The 18,855-nt window shown below is 40.2% G+C and overlaps 1 protein-coding gene across 11 annotated transcripts in view; it reads right to left on the bottom strand.

Annotated features, from left to right (window-relative positions):
* Positions 1-8,292: 8,292 nt before the first annotated feature.
* Positions 8,293-18,855, bottom strand: part of ERLIN1 (ER lipid raft associated 1) — a 37,710-nt gene continuing 27,147 nt past the window's right edge. For all 11 annotated transcript variants that reach the window (XM_036336339.1, XM_036336335.1, XM_036336336.1 and 8 more), the window contains 3 exons: positions 14,236-14,325; positions 13,327-13,406; positions 8,293-10,521 (listed from right to left, as the gene is read on the bottom strand). In XM_036336339.1, coding sequence (XP_036192232.1) covers positions 10,297-10,521; positions 13,327-13,406; positions 14,236-14,325 — 395 coding nt within the window. In that variant the 3' untranslated portion in view covers positions 8,293-10,296. The remainder of the gene's footprint in view (positions 10,522-13,326; positions 13,407-14,235; positions 14,326-18,855) is intronic.

Raw genomic sequence — 18,855 nt, 5'->3', positions numbered from 1 at the left:
GAAAGGACTTTTTTAAAAATACTGTTTCTTTTATTATTAACACTTTATGTTTTTAGAATAGTTTTGGATTCACAGCAAAACTGAGTGGAAGATACAGAGTTCCCATATATCCCCCCCCACCCCCCCACCATCAAAATCCTGCACCAGAGTGGTTGTTTGTTACAACCCATGAACCAACAGCTAAGTCCATAGCTGACATTACTGTTCACTCTTGGAGCAGAGATGGCATCTGTCTTATTCACCATTTAGTTCACTGTTGGTCCAATACTTTATACAATTTAGGTTTCCTCATACATACCAGGCACTCAAACATGGGTTGAATTATGCTTGATATTCACATTGTTTCTCGTATTGTGTCAGGAGGGTAACTGTTTCCATTGGAAAGGTTTTAAAGGTCACCTCCTCCGTGACCACTTGGGCTCCTGCCTCCCACTGGTTGAGGGTTGTTCCTGGAGACAGTTTTGTGCATATCTGAGTTGAATATATGTGCAGAATGCCTGCAGCTTCCATAGTGCGGGAGGAACCCTGCAGTGAAACACACGTGAAGTGAAGGCATGGCACTGTTGGGGCAAGGGGAGACCGTGAATTGCATTTTAAAATATCATCTGGTGCTCCCACTGCCTGGAACACATTACACCATCACCACCTCTCTAGCTGGCTGGCTACCTCCTGTCCAACCTTAGATTTGGCTAAAATCTGACATTGCCTCTTAGAAACCACGAGGCTGGTCTGACCCTCATTTGTGCCCCTTGCATCCAGTGACCACTCGGCAGTGTTATTTACACTGTAATGCCTTTTATTTGCTTGCCAGACCCCTGACCCCCACCCACACAAGGGTATAAGCCTCACTGTTACCTCGGCAACTAGCACATTCTAGATGCCCAATAATTACTTATAGGAAGAAAGGAAGGAAAGAAAAAAATTGAAGATAAAAAATAGAAGTAGAGGAAAACCAAGATGGCGGCATAGGTTAACGCCGGAGATTGCTGCCTCGAACAACCACTTCAGAGATATAACTAAAGGACAGAACGGACATCATCCAGAACCACAGGAAGGCTGGCTGAGTGGAAATTCTACAACTAGGAGGAAAGAGAATATCATACCCAGACTCAGAGGAGGCGCAGTGCTGAAGTGAAATACTCAGGTGCGGAGTGCACGTGCGGAGCGGGCTGGTGGCGGAGGGCGTGGTTGCTGTTTTTAATCGGGAGGGAATTTCAGACTGAGCTCCAGATCCCGGCGAGTCTCTGGGGACCCAAACTCAAACGGGAGAATCAGAACTGTCTGGCTTCGGTCGGAACTCGAAGGCAGCTTTCTCTCTGAGGTTTGCAGTGGTTGCTGGGACTCTGAGAGGCAGAGCCCCTGGGGACGGAACTGAGAGCAGCCATAACTCCTTGCTCCGCCCGCCTTGTAGATCCCCAAAGACCCGCCCCGCCCAAGCCCTGCACAGAGCCATTTGCAGGATAGCCTCAGGCAAACACTAGATTAGCACCGCCCTAGAGATCCAGCACAGAAGCTCTCCCACTGCAGACACAGCTGACTTTCATAGCCAGTTAGCCTGGAGGTCAAATCACCCTTGGTATTGCCGACAATCAAGGCTTAACTACAACAAGACTGCACACAAAGACCACTAGGGGGTGCACCAAGAAAAGACAAAAAAATGCGGAGACAAAGAAACAGGAAGCAAATGTCAGAAATGGAAGATATAGAGCTCAAAACCACTTTTAAGGTCTCTCAAGAACTGTCTAGAAGCTGCCGATAAACTTAGTAAGGCCCTCGAAAAGACTGGTTAGACCGCCGATAAATGTAGTGAGATCCTCAAGAAATCTAATGAGACCCTCGATGTTGTGATAAAGAACCAACTAGAAATTAAGCATACACTGACTGAAATAAAGAATATTATACAGACACCCAACAGCAGACCAGAGGAGCGCAAGAATCAAGTCAAAGATTCGAAACGCGAAGAAGCAAAAAACACCCAACTGGAAAAGCAAAATGAAAAAAGAATCCGAAAATACGAAGAGAGTGTAAGGAGCCTCTGGGACAGCTTCAAACGTAGCAACATCAGAATTATAGGGGCGCTGGGAGATGAGAGAGAGCAAGATATTGAAAACCTATTTGAAGAAATAATGACAGAAAACTTCCCCCACCTGGTGAAAGAAATAGACTTACAAGTCCAGGAAGCGCAGAGAACCCCAAACAAAAGGAATCCAAAGAGGACCACACCACGACACATCATAATTAAAATGCCAAGAGCAAAAGACAAAGAGAGAATCTTAAAAGCAGCAAGAGAAAGAAACTCAGTTACCTACAAGGGAATACCCATACTGCCGGGGTCCAACCCCAGCGGGTCCAGGGGTCCCCAAAGGTGTGGATGGAGTCGGCGAAGAAGGAATGACACGGAGACGGAGTTCAGTTGATCAGCAGCCTAGCCAGGATCTCTAGCCAGGATCTCCAGCCAAGTTCTGGTCTGGATCTCCAGCGAAGTTCTGCTGTTTATTGTTTTGTTACATCCGCATTTATACCAGTTGATTTTAATCCTGTCAAGTTCTATTACAAAGGTTAGGGCGTTTCTTATCTCCATTCCAGGGAGTAAAGATTATGTAGCTTAAACATGATTGTTTGTAGTTAAAGTGATTAACTACCCGCCTGGCACTTAGTTAAGGAGTTTCATCCCCTCCCTAACTTCAGGGAAAAATTCCTACCTGGGGAAACAACCTTTCTAGGAGAGGCATCCCCTCCCTGACTTCAGGGAAAAATTCCTACTTGGGGAAACAACCTTTCTTGGAGAGGTGACCTTGGTTAAAACACACAGCGCTAAGGGGAGCAAACATATTAAGAACAGTATGCTATATACGCCAGGTCCCTTGAAACATATGCTGTGCAGATGTTTCTTTCCTGCAGCGACTGTGTCAAGCAGCAAGGATGGACCGGCTTCCGGCACCATACGACTGTCAGCTGATTTCTCAACAGAAACTTTGCAGGCCAGAAGGGAGTGGCAAGAAATATTCAAAGTGATGAATACCAAGAACCTACAACCAAGATTACTTTATCCAGCAAAGCTATCATTCAGAATTGAAGGTCAGATAAAGAGCTTCACAGATAAGGAAGAGCTAAAGGAGTTCATCACCACCAGATCAGTATTATATGAAATGCTGAAAGGTATCCTTTAAGAAGAGGAAGAAGAAGAAAAAGGTAAAGATACAAATTATGAACAACAAATATGCATCTATCAACAAATGAATCAAAGAATCAAGTGAATAAATAATCTGGTGATCATAATAGAATCAGGGACATAGAAAGGGAATGGACTGACTATTCTTGGGGGGGGAAAGGGGTGTGGGAGATGTGGGAAGAGACTGGACAAAAATCGTGCACCTATGGATGAGGACAGTGGGTGGGGAGTGAGGGTGGAGAGTGGGGCGGGAACTGGGAGGAGGGGAGTTATGGGGGGAAAAAAGAGGAACAAATGTAATAATCTGAACAATAAAGATTTAATTAAAAAAAAAAAAAGAAGTAGATGGTGTCTTAGTCTGCTCAGGTTGTTGTAACAAAATGCCATCAACTGGGTGTCCTAAACGACTTATTTCTCTTAGTTCTGGAGGCTGGGAAGCCAAGATCAAGTGCCAGAGACTTGATGTCTGGCAAGAGCCCTCTTCCTTGTTTGCAAATGGCTGCCTTCCTGCTGTGTCCTCACATTGCCAAAAGACAGGCATCTCTCTCCTGTGTCTTCTCATAACGCAACCAATTCCATTTATGAGGGCTCCACCCTCACAACCTGTTCACCTCCCCAAAGCCGCCCCTCCAAATACCATCACAGTGGGGATTACGGCTTCAACATATATGCTTCAGGGAGGCACATTAGTTTATAGGCGATGGAAAGTAGAAAAATGAATAAATAGGGGGAAAAAAGAGAACGGTACCAATTCCAGAGACATGGTACGGAAAACAAGTAAAATGTCATCTTTGTTATGGTCTATATAATAACGGACACTTGGAGTGAGCAATGAATCAACAGCATCTACAGCTGACCCCTGAACAACATGGGTTTGAGTTGCATGGGTCCACTTGCACATGGATTTTTTTTTCAATAAATACTCTAACTGTATTTTCCTTATGATTTTCTTTTTTAAAAAAATATTTTTTATTGAATTTAGAGAGGAAAGGAGAGGGAGAGAGACAGAAACATCAGTGATGAGAGCCATTGATCAGCTGCCTCCTGCACTTCCCCTACTAGGGATCGAGCCTGCAACCTTGGCATGAGCCCTTGACCAGAATCGAACCAGGAACCTTCAGTCTGCAGGCTGATGCTCTATCCCAGGGGTCCTCAAACTACGGCCCGCGGGCCACATGCAAATACAAATATTGTATTTGTTCCCGTTTTGTATTTTTACTTCAAAATAAGATATGTGCAGTGTGCATAGGAATTTGTTCATAGTTTTTTTTTAAACTATAGTCCGGCCCTCCAACGGTCTGAGGGACAGTGAACTGGCCCCCTGTTTAAAGTTTGAGGACCCCTGCTCTATCCACCGAGCCAAACCAGCTAGGGCCTTTACGATGTTCTTAACATTTTCTTTTCTCTACCTTACCTTATTGTAGTAATATGTAATACATATTAACATACAAATATGTTACTCAACTGTTATCCGTAAACTTTTGGGAGGAGTCAAAAATTATATGCAGAATTTTGACTTGCAGGGTTGCTCAAGGGCCAACTGTAGAATCTAAATGCTTATTCAAAGACCAGAGACCAGGAGAAAGCTGAGGGGCTGGGGCAGCTTGTTGAGATTTTCCTGGAGGGCTGTGGTCAAGGTTTAAAATCTAGCTAGCTTAGCTCACTGCTGCTGAAGACATAATTCAATGTCTTTTATGATGCACTCGTGTATATATCAGGCCCTGTGCTCTCTCCACTACAGAAACTTAAAGTCAACTCAGAGACAGAAACATGTTGATTCCCATAGAGTGGGTGAACTAACTCTCCCAATAATTGCCACTATACTAGGTGCATAAACTTGTTTTGCTGAATCCACTGAGGAGCGAGCACTGCAAGGATGGGTTAACAGGTTCAGAGATGTTTGGTAACTGCTCATTGCTCACATTAAGTCCTGACATGGACACTCTAACCTAACTTCTATGTCCTTTTCCCCCACTAGTCACTTAGCCTGCATTTCACATTCATCCTTTTGTTCTTTCATGCAACACAAAGGAATCACTCATATGGGCCAGGTATTATGTTAGGTATGAGCAATACTACTACCCCAGGGAAGACCATGGTCACAGTCCTGCCCCCTGGAGAGCTGCATTATTTGTGGGAAAGACATTAAGCAGGTAATGTACGGCGTGTGAAATGTTACGGAGGGGGACATGTGGGGTACTGACCTGGGCAAGCATGCAGGGTGACCTGTCTGAAGAAGTGGACACACCATTAGGAGTTAGCAAAGGAAAGTTGGAGCTTTGGGGAAGAAAAAGTGAGCTGGGCAGATGGAACAATATATGCAGAGATGGAGAGAAGGTACAATCAAGGATCTGGGCAAGCAGGTCAGTGGGGGCAAAATAACAAAAAAACAAAAAGCCTTGTATACACACATCTGAGACTTAATCCTGAAGCAATTAGAAGTCAGTCAACATCTGATCACAACATTCCTTCCCCACAGCAAAAAGAAAAGTCTGACTTCAATTTAATACCTACCAAACACCTAGAGGATAATTGGTTCCAATTAAACTTCCCTGGTCTGCAGTAGCAGATGTAGGATACTATGGGGTTGGATCCTACAGGAAACTGAGTAAAATGCTGCTGTCCTCAAAACTCCCAATTACCAAGCCCTGCTGTCCCAACATTACTATGAAATTGTCCCCAGAAGGGAATGTCGAGAGCATGGGAAGAGCAGGTCCAACCTGGCTCCTGGGCTAACATCATCATTGCGAGTGATAATGTATACAACTTGTCCTCCCTCTGCTTCAAGGTGTCTCCTCCCTTCCCCCAGCTCTCAGGCAGCCTCTGCAGGGCACACTCCATCCTTCCCCTTCCCCCCTCTGTAGCTGGCTGCATCCCACAATGAATCAGAACATCCTTACTAGGTGTACCGGTTAATAATGCGCATTTTTTCAATAGATGGAGTTACACATAGGCTGATATATATGCGATTTGATATGTATGCTATTTTGTTGTATTGACAGCAAGCTTCAAAACTTCATGTGTCAAATTTTCTGAAGGTGTTAACATCATATTTTTATGCTTAAAAATGTTGAATTTTATGCCAAAAAATAAGAGCATTTGCGGGAAGTTTTAATTCATTACTTTATTTTGAAGGAAAGTCCTGCTGAAAGTTATCATATACTTCAGGAGGCGTATGGTGTACATGCTCCATCTCAATATACTTGTGAACGCTGGTTTAAATGCTTTAAAAGTGATGATTTCAATGTGAAAGACAAAGAACGTCCAGGTCAACCGAAAAAGTTTGAAGACCAACAATTACAAGCATTATTGGGTGAAGATGCGCGTCAAACTCAAAAACAACTTGCAGAAAGATTAAACGTTGCTCAGCAAACACTTTCCGATCGTTTACAAGCAATGGGAAAGATTTTAAAGGAAGAAAAGGGGTGCCACGTCAACTGAACAAAAGACAAATGGAAAACTGAAAAGTCCTCAGTAAAATGTTGCTTCAACAGCAGGAAAGAAAGTCTTTTTTGCATCGAATTGTGACTGGCGATGAAAAGTGGATTTAATTTGAGAATCACACACACACAAAATCATGGGTTGATCCAGGTCCACCATCAACATCCACTGCAAGGCCAAATAGCTTCAGAAAGAAGACAACGCTCTGCGTTTGGTGAGATCAGGAAGGTGTGGTGTATTATGAGCTTTTAAAACCAGGTGAAACCGTAAATACAGTGGGGCCTTGACTTATGAGTTTAATTTGTTCCGTGACGGAGCTCATAACTCAAATTACTCGTATGTCAAATCACTGTGAGGTTCGCTGCGCCAACTAGCGGTGGGGTATCTGAAGCTGGCTCGTAACCCGAATTTTTTTGACCTTGCAACTCAAAGCAAAAAATCGGCCTAGAGACAGCTCGTATCTCAAAAAAAAACCGTTAGTCGGGACACTCGTAAGTCAAGGCCCCACTGTACTGATCATTACCGACAACAAATAATCAATTTGAACCATGCTGTGATCGTAAAACAACCAGAATGGGCCAGAAGACACTGCAAAGTAATTTTGCTTCATGGTAACGCACCATCACACACTTCAAAACCAGTTAAAGACATGCTAAAAGATCTTGCCTGGGAAGTATTAATCCACATGTTGTATTCACCAGACCTTGCTCCTTCAGATTACATTCCAATCGATGGCACACGCACTTTCTGAGCAGCACTTCAAAACGTATGAAGAAGTGGAAAATTGGGTCTCTGAATGGTCCGCCTCAAAACAAGAAAAGTTCTATTGGGACGGTATCCACAAATTACCTGAAAAATGGGGGAAATGTGTAGCTAGCGATGGACACTACTTTGAATAAAGCACTTTTTTTGATGTTTCTCTTGAAATTATAGTGCTTTCTTTGGATTACAAAATCCGTATTATTAACCGGTTAATAGTTAATCCGCATTTTAACCGGTTAATACGGATTTTGTAATCCAAAGAAAGCACTATAATTTCAAGAGAAACATCAAAAGTGCTCTATTCAAAGTAATGTCCATCGCTAGCTACACATTTCCCCCATCTTTCAGGTAATTTGTGGATACCGTCCCAATAGAACTTTTCTTGTTTTGAGACGGACCATTCAGAGACCCAATTTTCCACTTCTTCATACGTTTTGAAGTGCTGCTCAGAAAGTGCGTGTGCCATTGATCAGAACAAGTGGTAATCTGAAGGAGCAATACAACCAAATAGCATATATATCAACCGGTTAATCAAATCGCATATATATCAACATATGAGTAAGTCCATCTATTGAAAAAATCCGATTAACCGGTACACCTAGTAAATTCCACGAGTCAAGAATGGAAACTGCTTTCAAAATTCTTATGCCAGGTACTAGCGATCACTTCATAAGTTATAGAAATGTCTACTCACTATTATATAGCTGAAATTAATAGGTCAACTATAATTTAAAAATATTTAAAAATTATTTTAAAATTCTCATACTAGGGAGGCAGTGTTCTGGGAGGAGTATAAGGAAAGCCTCTACAGTTAAGTAAAACTACTAAATAAAGTGGCTACCTAGTGAAATGGGCAAGAAAGCCTTGGAAGCATATTAGGACAACAGAAAAGAACAGAGACATATGGAAAACACAAATCACTGATAGTAAAATAATTTTATTTAGTTTCTTTTTTTTAAAAAAGGTAGCATTTCACATATAAATTTAGACTCAAGATTACAGTATATATTTGCCAAAAGGAACATCCCTGAAGGAGGGCTAGACCTAGTGCTCGAGTGAGCCCAGGGAAGCACACTTCAAGTGGAAGTACTTTCTTTAAAACTTCACCATGTGATTTCCCTGCTCCTCCACTCTGCACCAGGGCTGTGGCTTGAAAGATAACCCACATCCATCACTTTGGGGCAGCAACTTTTAGCTCATGGGAATAGAAAACATCTCTAGTAATGAAAGCACAAAAACCAATGATCCAAGTTTCCCACAACAATCATTATCTGCAGCAACAATATATGACAGGTGAAGAGTTTATTTTTAGTTCAAAAGTTCTTTTGAGGGCCGGAGAACACAAAATTCACTCAAAAAGAGAACGCATACAATTAATGAGCAAAAATGAAAAAATGATTCTCTCCATATTACAAATGCTTTTATAGGATAAGGCCCAAGGAAAAGACCCACTCAAATCTGGGATTCCATTCCCATAAAGTGTTTGGCACAACTCACAACTGTCATGAGACTGAGAGTCAGCTGAGAGGTTGCTAGAAGATCCCATGACTTTTCTGTCTGGCTTGAACAAAGCCTACACAAAAGGTCTTAACAAGCTGCACATACTCAGGCCTAACTATGGGTCACACTTTTTTAAGAAAGTTAATCTTTAAGGAAAAAATGTCCAGGTGAAATAGGTCTCTCATAGCCACAGATTAATGTCATCATCTCATGGAAGATTAAATCCACTGGCTGCCCAGGAAGTCAGTGGAATCCTAATCTCCTAGGGAAGGTGAAGCTGGAGAACAACTTTGATTTCAGCATCTCAGGGCCAATAGGGAAGGAGACAAAAATGACCGCGTTACTCTTTGTTCCACACTATGTAGGCTCCTGATGAACAATATTGAGGAGAATTCGTGTGCTAGTAATCATGGCAGCCTAGAATAGAGCCTTTAGGCAGAGGTACTAGGGCAAATGAATGTACCCCAAATCCAGTTTAAAAACTTCCTGCAGTTATGATACAATACTGTGCAGTGAATGGCTAGGAATTGTATGCTGCTCCTATTTCTGGTAAAGCCCTGTCTTGCTCTTGGCCAGCCAGAGCTGAGAGGTGACTTATAAGGAGTAGTCTGTGACAAGAAACCAAGTACCTTAGTCACACACAGCCTGAGGCAGTGACACAGACAGTCATCACCCAATGGAGGAGAATTCAAATCCCCAGAACTTTGACTCAAAGCCAACGTTTCATCTCATCCAAAACTTGAAACCAAGCTCTATCTCAGCCTACTAATGCAATAAACTAGTGATTAGGAACCTCTACAAGGAATCTGGTTGAGTGGCAAGGCGCATGTCCCAGCAAGCCACCAACTTGACTGTAGGAAAACAAAAAGGTACAAATTGTATCAAGGAAATGGTTGCTCGACTGGAAGATCATTTCCTGGGGAACTTCAGCGGACTAGATGCTAATCACGTGGATGTACACTGCAGACCCTAAAGAGAGCCCGGGTCCCAGGTGCAGTGAGTCTTCTTTACACTTACCACATCCTGGCCATCTTCTCTCTGGCCTTCTATCTCTTGAATGGCCGAGCACACACTTCCCCTGGGACCAATGTAAACATTATTCAATAGATCTCAGCTTAGGAAAACACAGCTTGTTATGTATTTAGTGTTTAACATTCCAGTGCAGGCAGTATCTTAGCATTAGACTTTCCTTCTTTCATGAGTACCAATTTAGCAAGGATCACACACAGCATACTTGATAAAACTGTGGTTGAAAAGACCATTTGGGTGCCAGACAGCTGGCTCTATCCTGGAATCAGCTGGTAAGCCAGGACTACCACAGGAGAGGCAGAACACACGAGCACAGGGAGTCGCGTAACCATTATTCCCATTGAACCCCTTGGGCCACATCTTGATATGGGAGAACATTTCCATCTCTTGCATCAACCTATGCTCTCCTTCTTTTGGACAGGGCTCTCTCCAGAGGGTTCAGCAGCATCCTTCGAGAGTAGAGGAGAGCTTTTCCTTCCAGTCCTAACATCTGAGTATTTCACAGCACAAGAGGCGTCCACGAACATGCTCGGAATGTTGCTGCCAAAGTAGATCTTACTGTTAGAAGCAATGGCCTGGTACCTTCTGAGCTCCAGATACTCCGGGGTCAATTTGTGCTGTGTGGGGGCAAACAGGAGCAGAGGCATCAGGACACTTTGGTGCAATATTCATCCCTCTATTTCCTTACACACATTTCCCTATTGCACTACTGATAAAATTACTCAAATCTGAATTGTTGCCAATGACCCTCTCTCACTTTGAAGTGTGGCTATCACATTAACAGTTATATTCCAGACTTGAAGTTCCTTCAGCAAGCTGTTATAATGTAGAAGCTGTTTATTTTTTAATTAAGAAGAAAAAAAGGTTGGGGGTGGTTTTGAGGAACAATGAATGATAACTCACTAAGTAATGATGATAACATTTCCATAGTGACTTGTGGCTGATGAAGTACTTCCATATGTACTTTCTCATTTCATCCAGCTGAATCAACCTGGGGTCAGTCTGGAATTTCTCCTGGCTCTCCTGATATATGAACAGGTCAATGGATGGGAGTGGCAGAGCTTCAAAGGAAGGGCCTGGGCTCAGAACCTTATAATCAACCACCTTTGATTCTGCTTTTCTTGATCACATTCCAGAACTAGAAAATATCTCAAGAAATCACCTGGTCTGGCCTCTTGCCTCTACCCAGAAACTGGATGTTTAATCTGTTTGTGATGGACAGATATTTGTCAATCATCAGGTTTCTCTCCGTCACAGTGTCTTGTTTAAATTGTGATCCTAAGATATATCCAATCACAATCTCTCTGGGTTTGATTAAAACGTATTCATTTCCAATGATCCTTAAAATATACTCCAAAGCCTCTCAGAGCCTACCCTAGCGATTCTCTCTTCATCTCAAGTCCCAGCCTGTCCTCCAGGCAAAAGCCCATCTTGTTCTTCATAGCCCTCTGACATCTTCCACTCCTGCACCTACACCTTCTCCAGCTGACTCACATCCCTGCTGAAACACTGCCATCCAATCTGCTCACTGTGTATAAACAAATTACTTTCTAAAGTCTTATTATTATAGGTCAATATCTGAATAGCATTTTTCATTTTCAAAGTGACATAAAACTACTTGCTGCCCTTTTGGCATAGGCTGACTTCATGACAAGATCTAGATATTTGTGCCTAGTCAGCCTCTCCCATGACAGATTTGAATTGTTAGTTTTGTAAACTGAAGTTTCTCATCTCGTCTTCATCTTGACCAAACTCCATTCTGTTTCTATAGAGCTGTGTCCTCCAATATGTTAAGTGTATTTCTAAATTCATACTGAATTTCAAGTCTTATCATTTCTCCTGAATACAGATTATTTGGCTATTTTCTAAATCAAAAGAGTTTAAGCTCTGTCTCTACCTTCAATCTTTACTCTAATCCTGGAAACTGTATCCTATACCTTAGCAATCTCTGTCTCCATTCTTCCTGTCCAATCTATTCTACAACTAATAACCTTATAAACCTTGGTTAGATCCTTCCCTTCTCAGAAAGCCATAGGGGTTCTAGCTGCCTCTTAATTAAATCATTCCTGCTAACTAGGCCTGCAGTCTCTAGACCTAAACTTACCCCAGTCCCTAAACAAAAATTGGTCACTCATACATCACCCAACCTCCTTTCTCAAGTTATTACACATAAAATGCCTCATGACTAGAACATTTAAAAAGCCCAGTAAACAAGCAATATTCAGTTGGTAGCATTTGGAAACACGTGTGTGTGAGGGGAGGGGTGGTGACTATTAAAATAATTGGCAAACACTACTGACATTTAGTAGGCGAGGGCCTGGGGTGCAAAATATCCCATAATGCATGAGATGATCTTCAACAACTAAGAACTATCTCACTCCAAAATGCCAAGAATGTCTCTGATGAGAAACACTGCTATAAACGAGCTTACTCAAAAAACCTACCTTCTCTGGGAAGCAATTCTAAGTAAACTTTACTCTTCTGTTCTTTTTGTCATTTCAGAAGCCCCTCAATTTTCTTGATTACTGAATTCTTATATAGCAGGACAAATGAATGGCTATATGGCAAGCATGTCAAACTCAAAGGCTAACATGGGCCAAATAAACAAGGTTTAAGTTTATGTGGGCCGCAAAAAACAAAAGCTTCAATTTTCATAGAAACATAGGTTTATTTCGATAGAGACATACTGAATACAAAGGGCTGAAATAAATGAGTAATCGTTAATATAAAAGAATAGAACATTTTAATAAAAATTGTATTTTTTCTTACCAGACACTGAATATCTGCACAATTAAAAAGCGTAATGCAAATTTCTATTTTTCTTATTCTCTGAAAGCGAACTATTTCCTGTTGTGCACACCAAACAAGTCAGTACAAGACTAATGACATGCAATCAGCTGCTAAAATATTCGCTGCTGGTATTATTGGAGAGAAATGGTGCGCCTGTGCTTAAGGTATGTAAGGGAAATGAATGTAACATGATTATAGTAATTAGTCAATAGCGAATGTAGTAGTTCGTTATTAATAATTATATATAACAGGATATTATAAAAATTAAGTCATGAAATTTTTATTAAATCGTTTCTTGCATACTGTTATATTAGCTGGGCTGCAAAAATGTTCGTTGTGGGCCACACGTGGTCCATGGGCCGTGAGTTTGACGTGCTTGCTATATGGCATGTATTTTTATCTATCTGCTTGCCTTTGTCAGAGCTCCCCATTTTTATATGCAAATATACAAAATTCCCTATCCAATAAGTGTGCAATATATCCTGCCAAGTGATTGGCTGATTCTAGAGGGTGTGACAGTAACTATCCTTTCTTGACACTGGATCAATCTCCTTTATCACATCAGAGCCCCCACAAGAGAAACCAAAACCCCAAACTGTGTTACTAGGAGAGTGGCACAGAGAGCCAGTCACCTTGTTCGACGTGGCATATTTATGTGCAGCATAATATTCAGCATCTGCTTTTGCCTTCTCTCGGGCCAGGAACGCAGCATCTAGCAAAACAACATAGGGTATTTAAAACAAAGGAAACTTGTGATCTATTTCCTCAGCTGGGTAACAAGTTCAGACTCTACTTTAGGTAATAGTCCCATTCTCCTCAGACAGCTTCTGAGGACTTCACTGGGAATACTCTTGTCAATGTTGAACAACTCCCAGCTCAGCTGAGCCCACTTCAGTTTCCATTTAAAAGTGCTCTTTCTTTCCTCCACCCCCATCACCCAAAGCATCACACCCCACCCCACTCTCAGCTTCAAGTGAAATAACTAAATCCAGACACAAAAGCTCTGCTCTATTTACTGAATCACCCCCCCGCCCCCCGCATTTGATCTAAACAATAGAAAGCAGCAGCATTTAAGCAGAAGAGGTTGAATGTTTGGTCTTCAAGGCTATGAGCTAAGAACATCTCACTGTGAAATCAAGGAGTTTGAGAGTTCTGTGAAAACCGTGGCTTCTTTTTTCCCAGCTAATTTTTATGGTGTGTTTTTTTCGTTGACAGGTAGGAAAGAAACTGGTTGTGTTGGGGTTTCTCATCTTATACATTCTTTACAACTGATTATGGGTAATTATCATACTGCCTGAGAACAAAGTAGGAGCTAATAAGCCCTATTTTAAGTCGGAAAAGGAAAGGCTGAATTAGCCAAAGTCACAAACCAAACCAAGAGCTAGATATGTAATGGCAATTTTTAAAAAATTATCTAGAATATCAAGTCAGCCACTTCCTTCAGACTATTCTGTCTATGGCCTTCCTACCCACCATAGAGCCCAACCCCTGGGGCAGAGAGGCAGATTAGGATAGTCAGAGCCTCTTTTTTCCTGATGTACCTTCAATTTCAGAAATGCGTTTTTCAGTTTCTTTCTCCATCACCTTCTGCTGAAACCAAATTTTTGCCACTTGTGCAATCTTCTCTGCTTCTATAATCATACAAAAGAAGACACATTCAAAAACATTTCCCTAGCTCCACAGGAACTTAGAATCAGCAGCACACAGTCTAATGTTTACTTACATAAGGTGTTATGGACTATTTCATTAAGTTTTATCTAACCACATAGTAAACAACTCAATGGAATAGAAGGGAGTCTATTTCCTACTTTACTGTTCTGTTTTGACAGTGCTAATTTTGTGGGAAGGGGAAGACAAAAGTTAACAGTTCCAGTCCTTTAAGGGATTAAATAGCAATGGTCCACAAGCTAATGGGGGGTGGTGGGGGGGAGATACTTCATCAAAGTACTCAACACAAAAAACATAGCAACATAAATGCATGGCAAGGTAGGACAATTAATATAATGTGGTAGGAGAAAGAAAGGTAAGTTACACCAAGGAAGGCCTTCTAGAAGAAATCTTAAAGAAAATAATGGACATGACCTAGGAGGACAAGGCAGAAGGTGTAAACAAAGACAAGAAGGTACGAAATGAGCAAGTGAGAGGTAATACAGAGTCAGCTGACAAGAGATACAACAAAAAGTAAGAATAGAAAGAGGGCTAGAAGACACCTGTCTTGAGTGACAGCCTAAGGAATTTAGGCTTTAATATGCTCAGGATCAACTGTTAAATTGCCATGAAGGAAATAACACGATGGAAATATCAGAGAAGGAATACTGACTGCCATGGAAGGTAAAAGAGAAAGAAGGACAATTCATCTGAGAATGTACAGACAGTGTTGGGAGTGGACAACTGAGCTGCAGCAGGCTGTTACAGGCGGGGAAAACGAGAAACATTCTTAGTAAAACTCTGGCCCAATCAAAGGATCCAGGACCAAGAGAGAAAGACTCTAATTAAACTTTTATTTCAATCACTGCATTTCTTGAAGAACGTTCTCAACTCTCCTTTTCAGACAAAGAAGGTGAATATTTTAACACATTTTATGCACTTCCCAGGGGAAATGCATAATGTTAAAAAAATTTCCAAGTGGTTTTTTCTTTCTAGAAGACAGTAGCCTTTCTCAACTACTTCAGGGCACATTTCCCTATCAGCCATTAAGTCAATTTATATCATACCATCCCAAAGATAGGCTATATTCAACTGGGCTAGAAATTTAGCGATAAGCAGAAACTGAAGATAAAACTTGAATAAAAGGTGGGGGGATCTGGCATCTGCAGCTAGAACCCCGAGACTGGTGTTTCAACATTAGGGAACTGCTGCCATAATCCCATTTAACACTGCTCTTTAATGTGTGTGGATAAAGCCATAAAGAGTATGACTAAACTTCTAGTCTAGAAAAATGGTGCAGTAGGCTAGTGAGAAAAATCCTTCAGCTACCAACACCTTAAAGCAGCAACTTTCAACCTTTTCATCTCATGGCAGACATAAACTCATTACTAAAATTCTGCAACACACCAAAAACTATATTTTTTGTCAATCTGACAAAAAAAAAGGGTATACTATTGATTCATTCATATTGGACAACTATTGTTGTGTTTGCTGTTGTGATTTTTTTATTTGACAATCTAAGGGATAGAGGTCAGTGCTCTGACTAAATATTCAGGTATTAAAAATTCGTACATTAATGGGGGGGATGAGGACACATTTGTAATACCTTAACTAATAATAAAAAAAAAAAGAAAAAAAAAATTCGTACAGCACACAAGTGTTCCTGCCTCTGCACACTGGTTGAAAATAACTGCTTTAAAGTGCTAGATAAAATTTAACAAATTTGTTTTTTAACGCATGACTGAGATTCTAAGTAAGAATTTGTTTTTTAACCCAGGGCTGAGATTCTAAGAAAAAAATGGGAGCTACTCAAGAGACATAAGCAAAGGGAGAGCTGAGAGCCTGCATAGTGGCAGCCCGGGGGTGGTTATCAGACAAGTAAGGGAGAAGAACTTTGGTTATTGCCCAAGCAGGGGGGTCAGAAGATGAGGACTTGAGATGCTGGAACTGAGACTCCTGTATACAACAGAGAGACAGCTACAGAACTGCAACTCCAGTGAGACTAAAAAACTCTATCTTGCCTGACCAGTATGGCTCAGTGATTGATCAACCTATGAATGAGGAAGTCATGGTTCAATTCACACTCAGGGCACATGCCCGGGTTGCACGCTTGATCCCCAGTAGGGGGCGTGCAGGAGGCAGCCGATTGTTGATTCTCTCTCATCATTGATGTTTCTATGTTTCTCTCCCTTCCTCTCTGAAATCAATAAAACTATAATAAATAAAGAAATTAATTAATAAAAACTCTTTCTACCAGCCCAATGAGAAGTAAGCTTTTCTCTACCTGGACACATCATAGTGAAACTGGAGAATACCCAAAGACAAAGAGAAAAATCTTAAAAGTATAAAGAGAAGAGGCTAAACAAAAATAAAATAATACCACCAAAGTAACTAAGAATAATAATTGGATTTAGAATTATAGGCTAAATTATCATTCAAGAATGAAACAAAAGCATTTCAGACCAAGGAAGACTAAGTAAGTTTCTACTCTAAACCTTTACTGAAAAAAACTAGCAGGAAAAAAAAAATGAATTGCCAGAAACAATGGAGAAGAAAAAATTACATAATACATGTAAATTGAAATATTTACTGTAAGAATCAATGATGATTATAATAATGGGGGAATAAAAACAACATGAAACTAAAATACTAGACAATAGTAATATGAAAAATTGGAGGACAGTGATAAGAATTAAAGTATTCTAAGGTATTATTCAAGAAGAGAATAGAATAACTTTAGACTTTGTCAAGTCAGGTATGCTTGTTAAACATTTTACAGGTCATGACTAGTTATAATTCTAAAAATTAAATGTAAAACTTCCAATCAAGTAAAAGAATAAAGAAAATCCAATCAATTCAATATCCATCAGAAAAGAGGGGGAAAATTAGCAGAGAAAAAGATGCATGATAAATAGCACAAAATTAAACAATATAAACAAACCCAAACATAGCAGTAACCACAATAAATATAAAAAGACTAAACTCACCAGTTAAAAGACAGAGTCTCACATTGGATAAGATAACAAAATCCAGCTATATGCTGTTTACAAGAGACACACCTAAAACATAATGACATAGAAAAGTTGAAAGTAAAAGGATGTGAAAAGATACAACAAGAAAATAACTAATCAAGAGAAATTGGTATAGCTATATTATCATCAGAAAAAACAGACCTTAAGCCAAAAACATGTTTGGGATAAAGAGGGTTATTACATAATGGGTGCAATTATCCTGGGAGATGTAACAATCTAAACCTGAATGCTCTTAATGATATAGCCCCAAAACACATAAAGAAAGAAATTTAAGTTAACAAATCCATAGTCATAGTGGGATTTAACACACCTTCCTCAGAAACGGACAGCTCAAGAAGGGAAAAACTGGAAGAACACAGGTGTGAACAACACCAGCCTCACCTAATGGTTATACAGAGAAACCTGCATCCAGCATACCGAGAATGTACATTCAATCTTTGTAGGCGGGCAGACATTTACCAAAAAAGGGCCATGTATTGATAGGCCACGAAGCAAATGTCAACAAATACTTAAGAATTCATATAACAGATAACATTTTCTGACTATTGGAAATCAACACTGAAAAGGTTGCCTCTAAAAACCCTTTTAATAATTCATCAGGCAAAGAAATCATAATGAAAATTTTTTTCTAAATTAAAACTGAAAACCAATAATAAACTACATTTCAAAATTTGAGATACACCTAAAGCAGAACTTAGAAGAAAACATATAATCTTACATATTTTCATTAGAAAAGACTGAAAACTAAAGAATTAACCCAGTAAGTTAGAAAAGAACCAATAAGTAAGCTCAAAAAGGTAGAAGAAATAATAAAACTAAGTGTAAGTGATATTATTTTTTAAAAAGTGACAATAGAATCAACCAAATTAAAATCCAGTTCTCTGAAAAGATGAGTGAAATAAGACAGACCTCTGGCAAAATTGATTCAGGGGAAAAAAAGCACAGTAAATAATATTAAAAATAAAAAGGGAGCAGCATACCGATTTGGTAGAGGGTTTAAAAAAAAAAAAATTCTACAAATTTATGCCCCCAAATTTGAAATAACAGATGAAATAGATAATTTTCTAGAAAAATGTAACTACCAGAACTCAAAAAGAAACAAATATCTGAGTAGGCCTATATGCATTAAAGAAATTAAAACAGTAAGTTAACTATTACCACAAAAAAACAAGCATACAACAAGCAAACAAACAACCAAAAAACAAACGGAAAGCCCACTGGACCAAGATAGCTTTTACAAGTGAGTTCCGCCAAAGCTACAAAGAAGAGATAATATGTAGTTTATACAAAATGTTCTAGAAAAGAAGTGTTCTGCATCTCATTTTGAGGCTAATATAACCATGATACAAAACCTGACATTTAGAAGGAAAAAATTATAAGCTGATCTCAATTATTGAAATAAAAACATTTTACAGCCGAAACCGGTTTGGCTCAGTGGATGGAGCGTCGGCCTGCGGACTGAAGGGTCCCAGGTTCGATTCC

This window comes from Myotis myotis, unplaced genomic scaffold (genome assembly GCF_014108235.1).
Source record: "Myotis myotis isolate mMyoMyo1 unplaced genomic scaffold, mMyoMyo1.p scaffold_m19_p_15, whole genome shotgun sequence".
Taxonomy (NCBI): Eukaryota; Metazoa; Chordata; class Mammalia; order Chiroptera; family Vespertilionidae; genus Myotis; species Myotis myotis.
The sequence above is the reverse complement of the archived record's forward strand: the minus strand, read 5'-3'. Positions and strand labels throughout refer to the sequence as shown.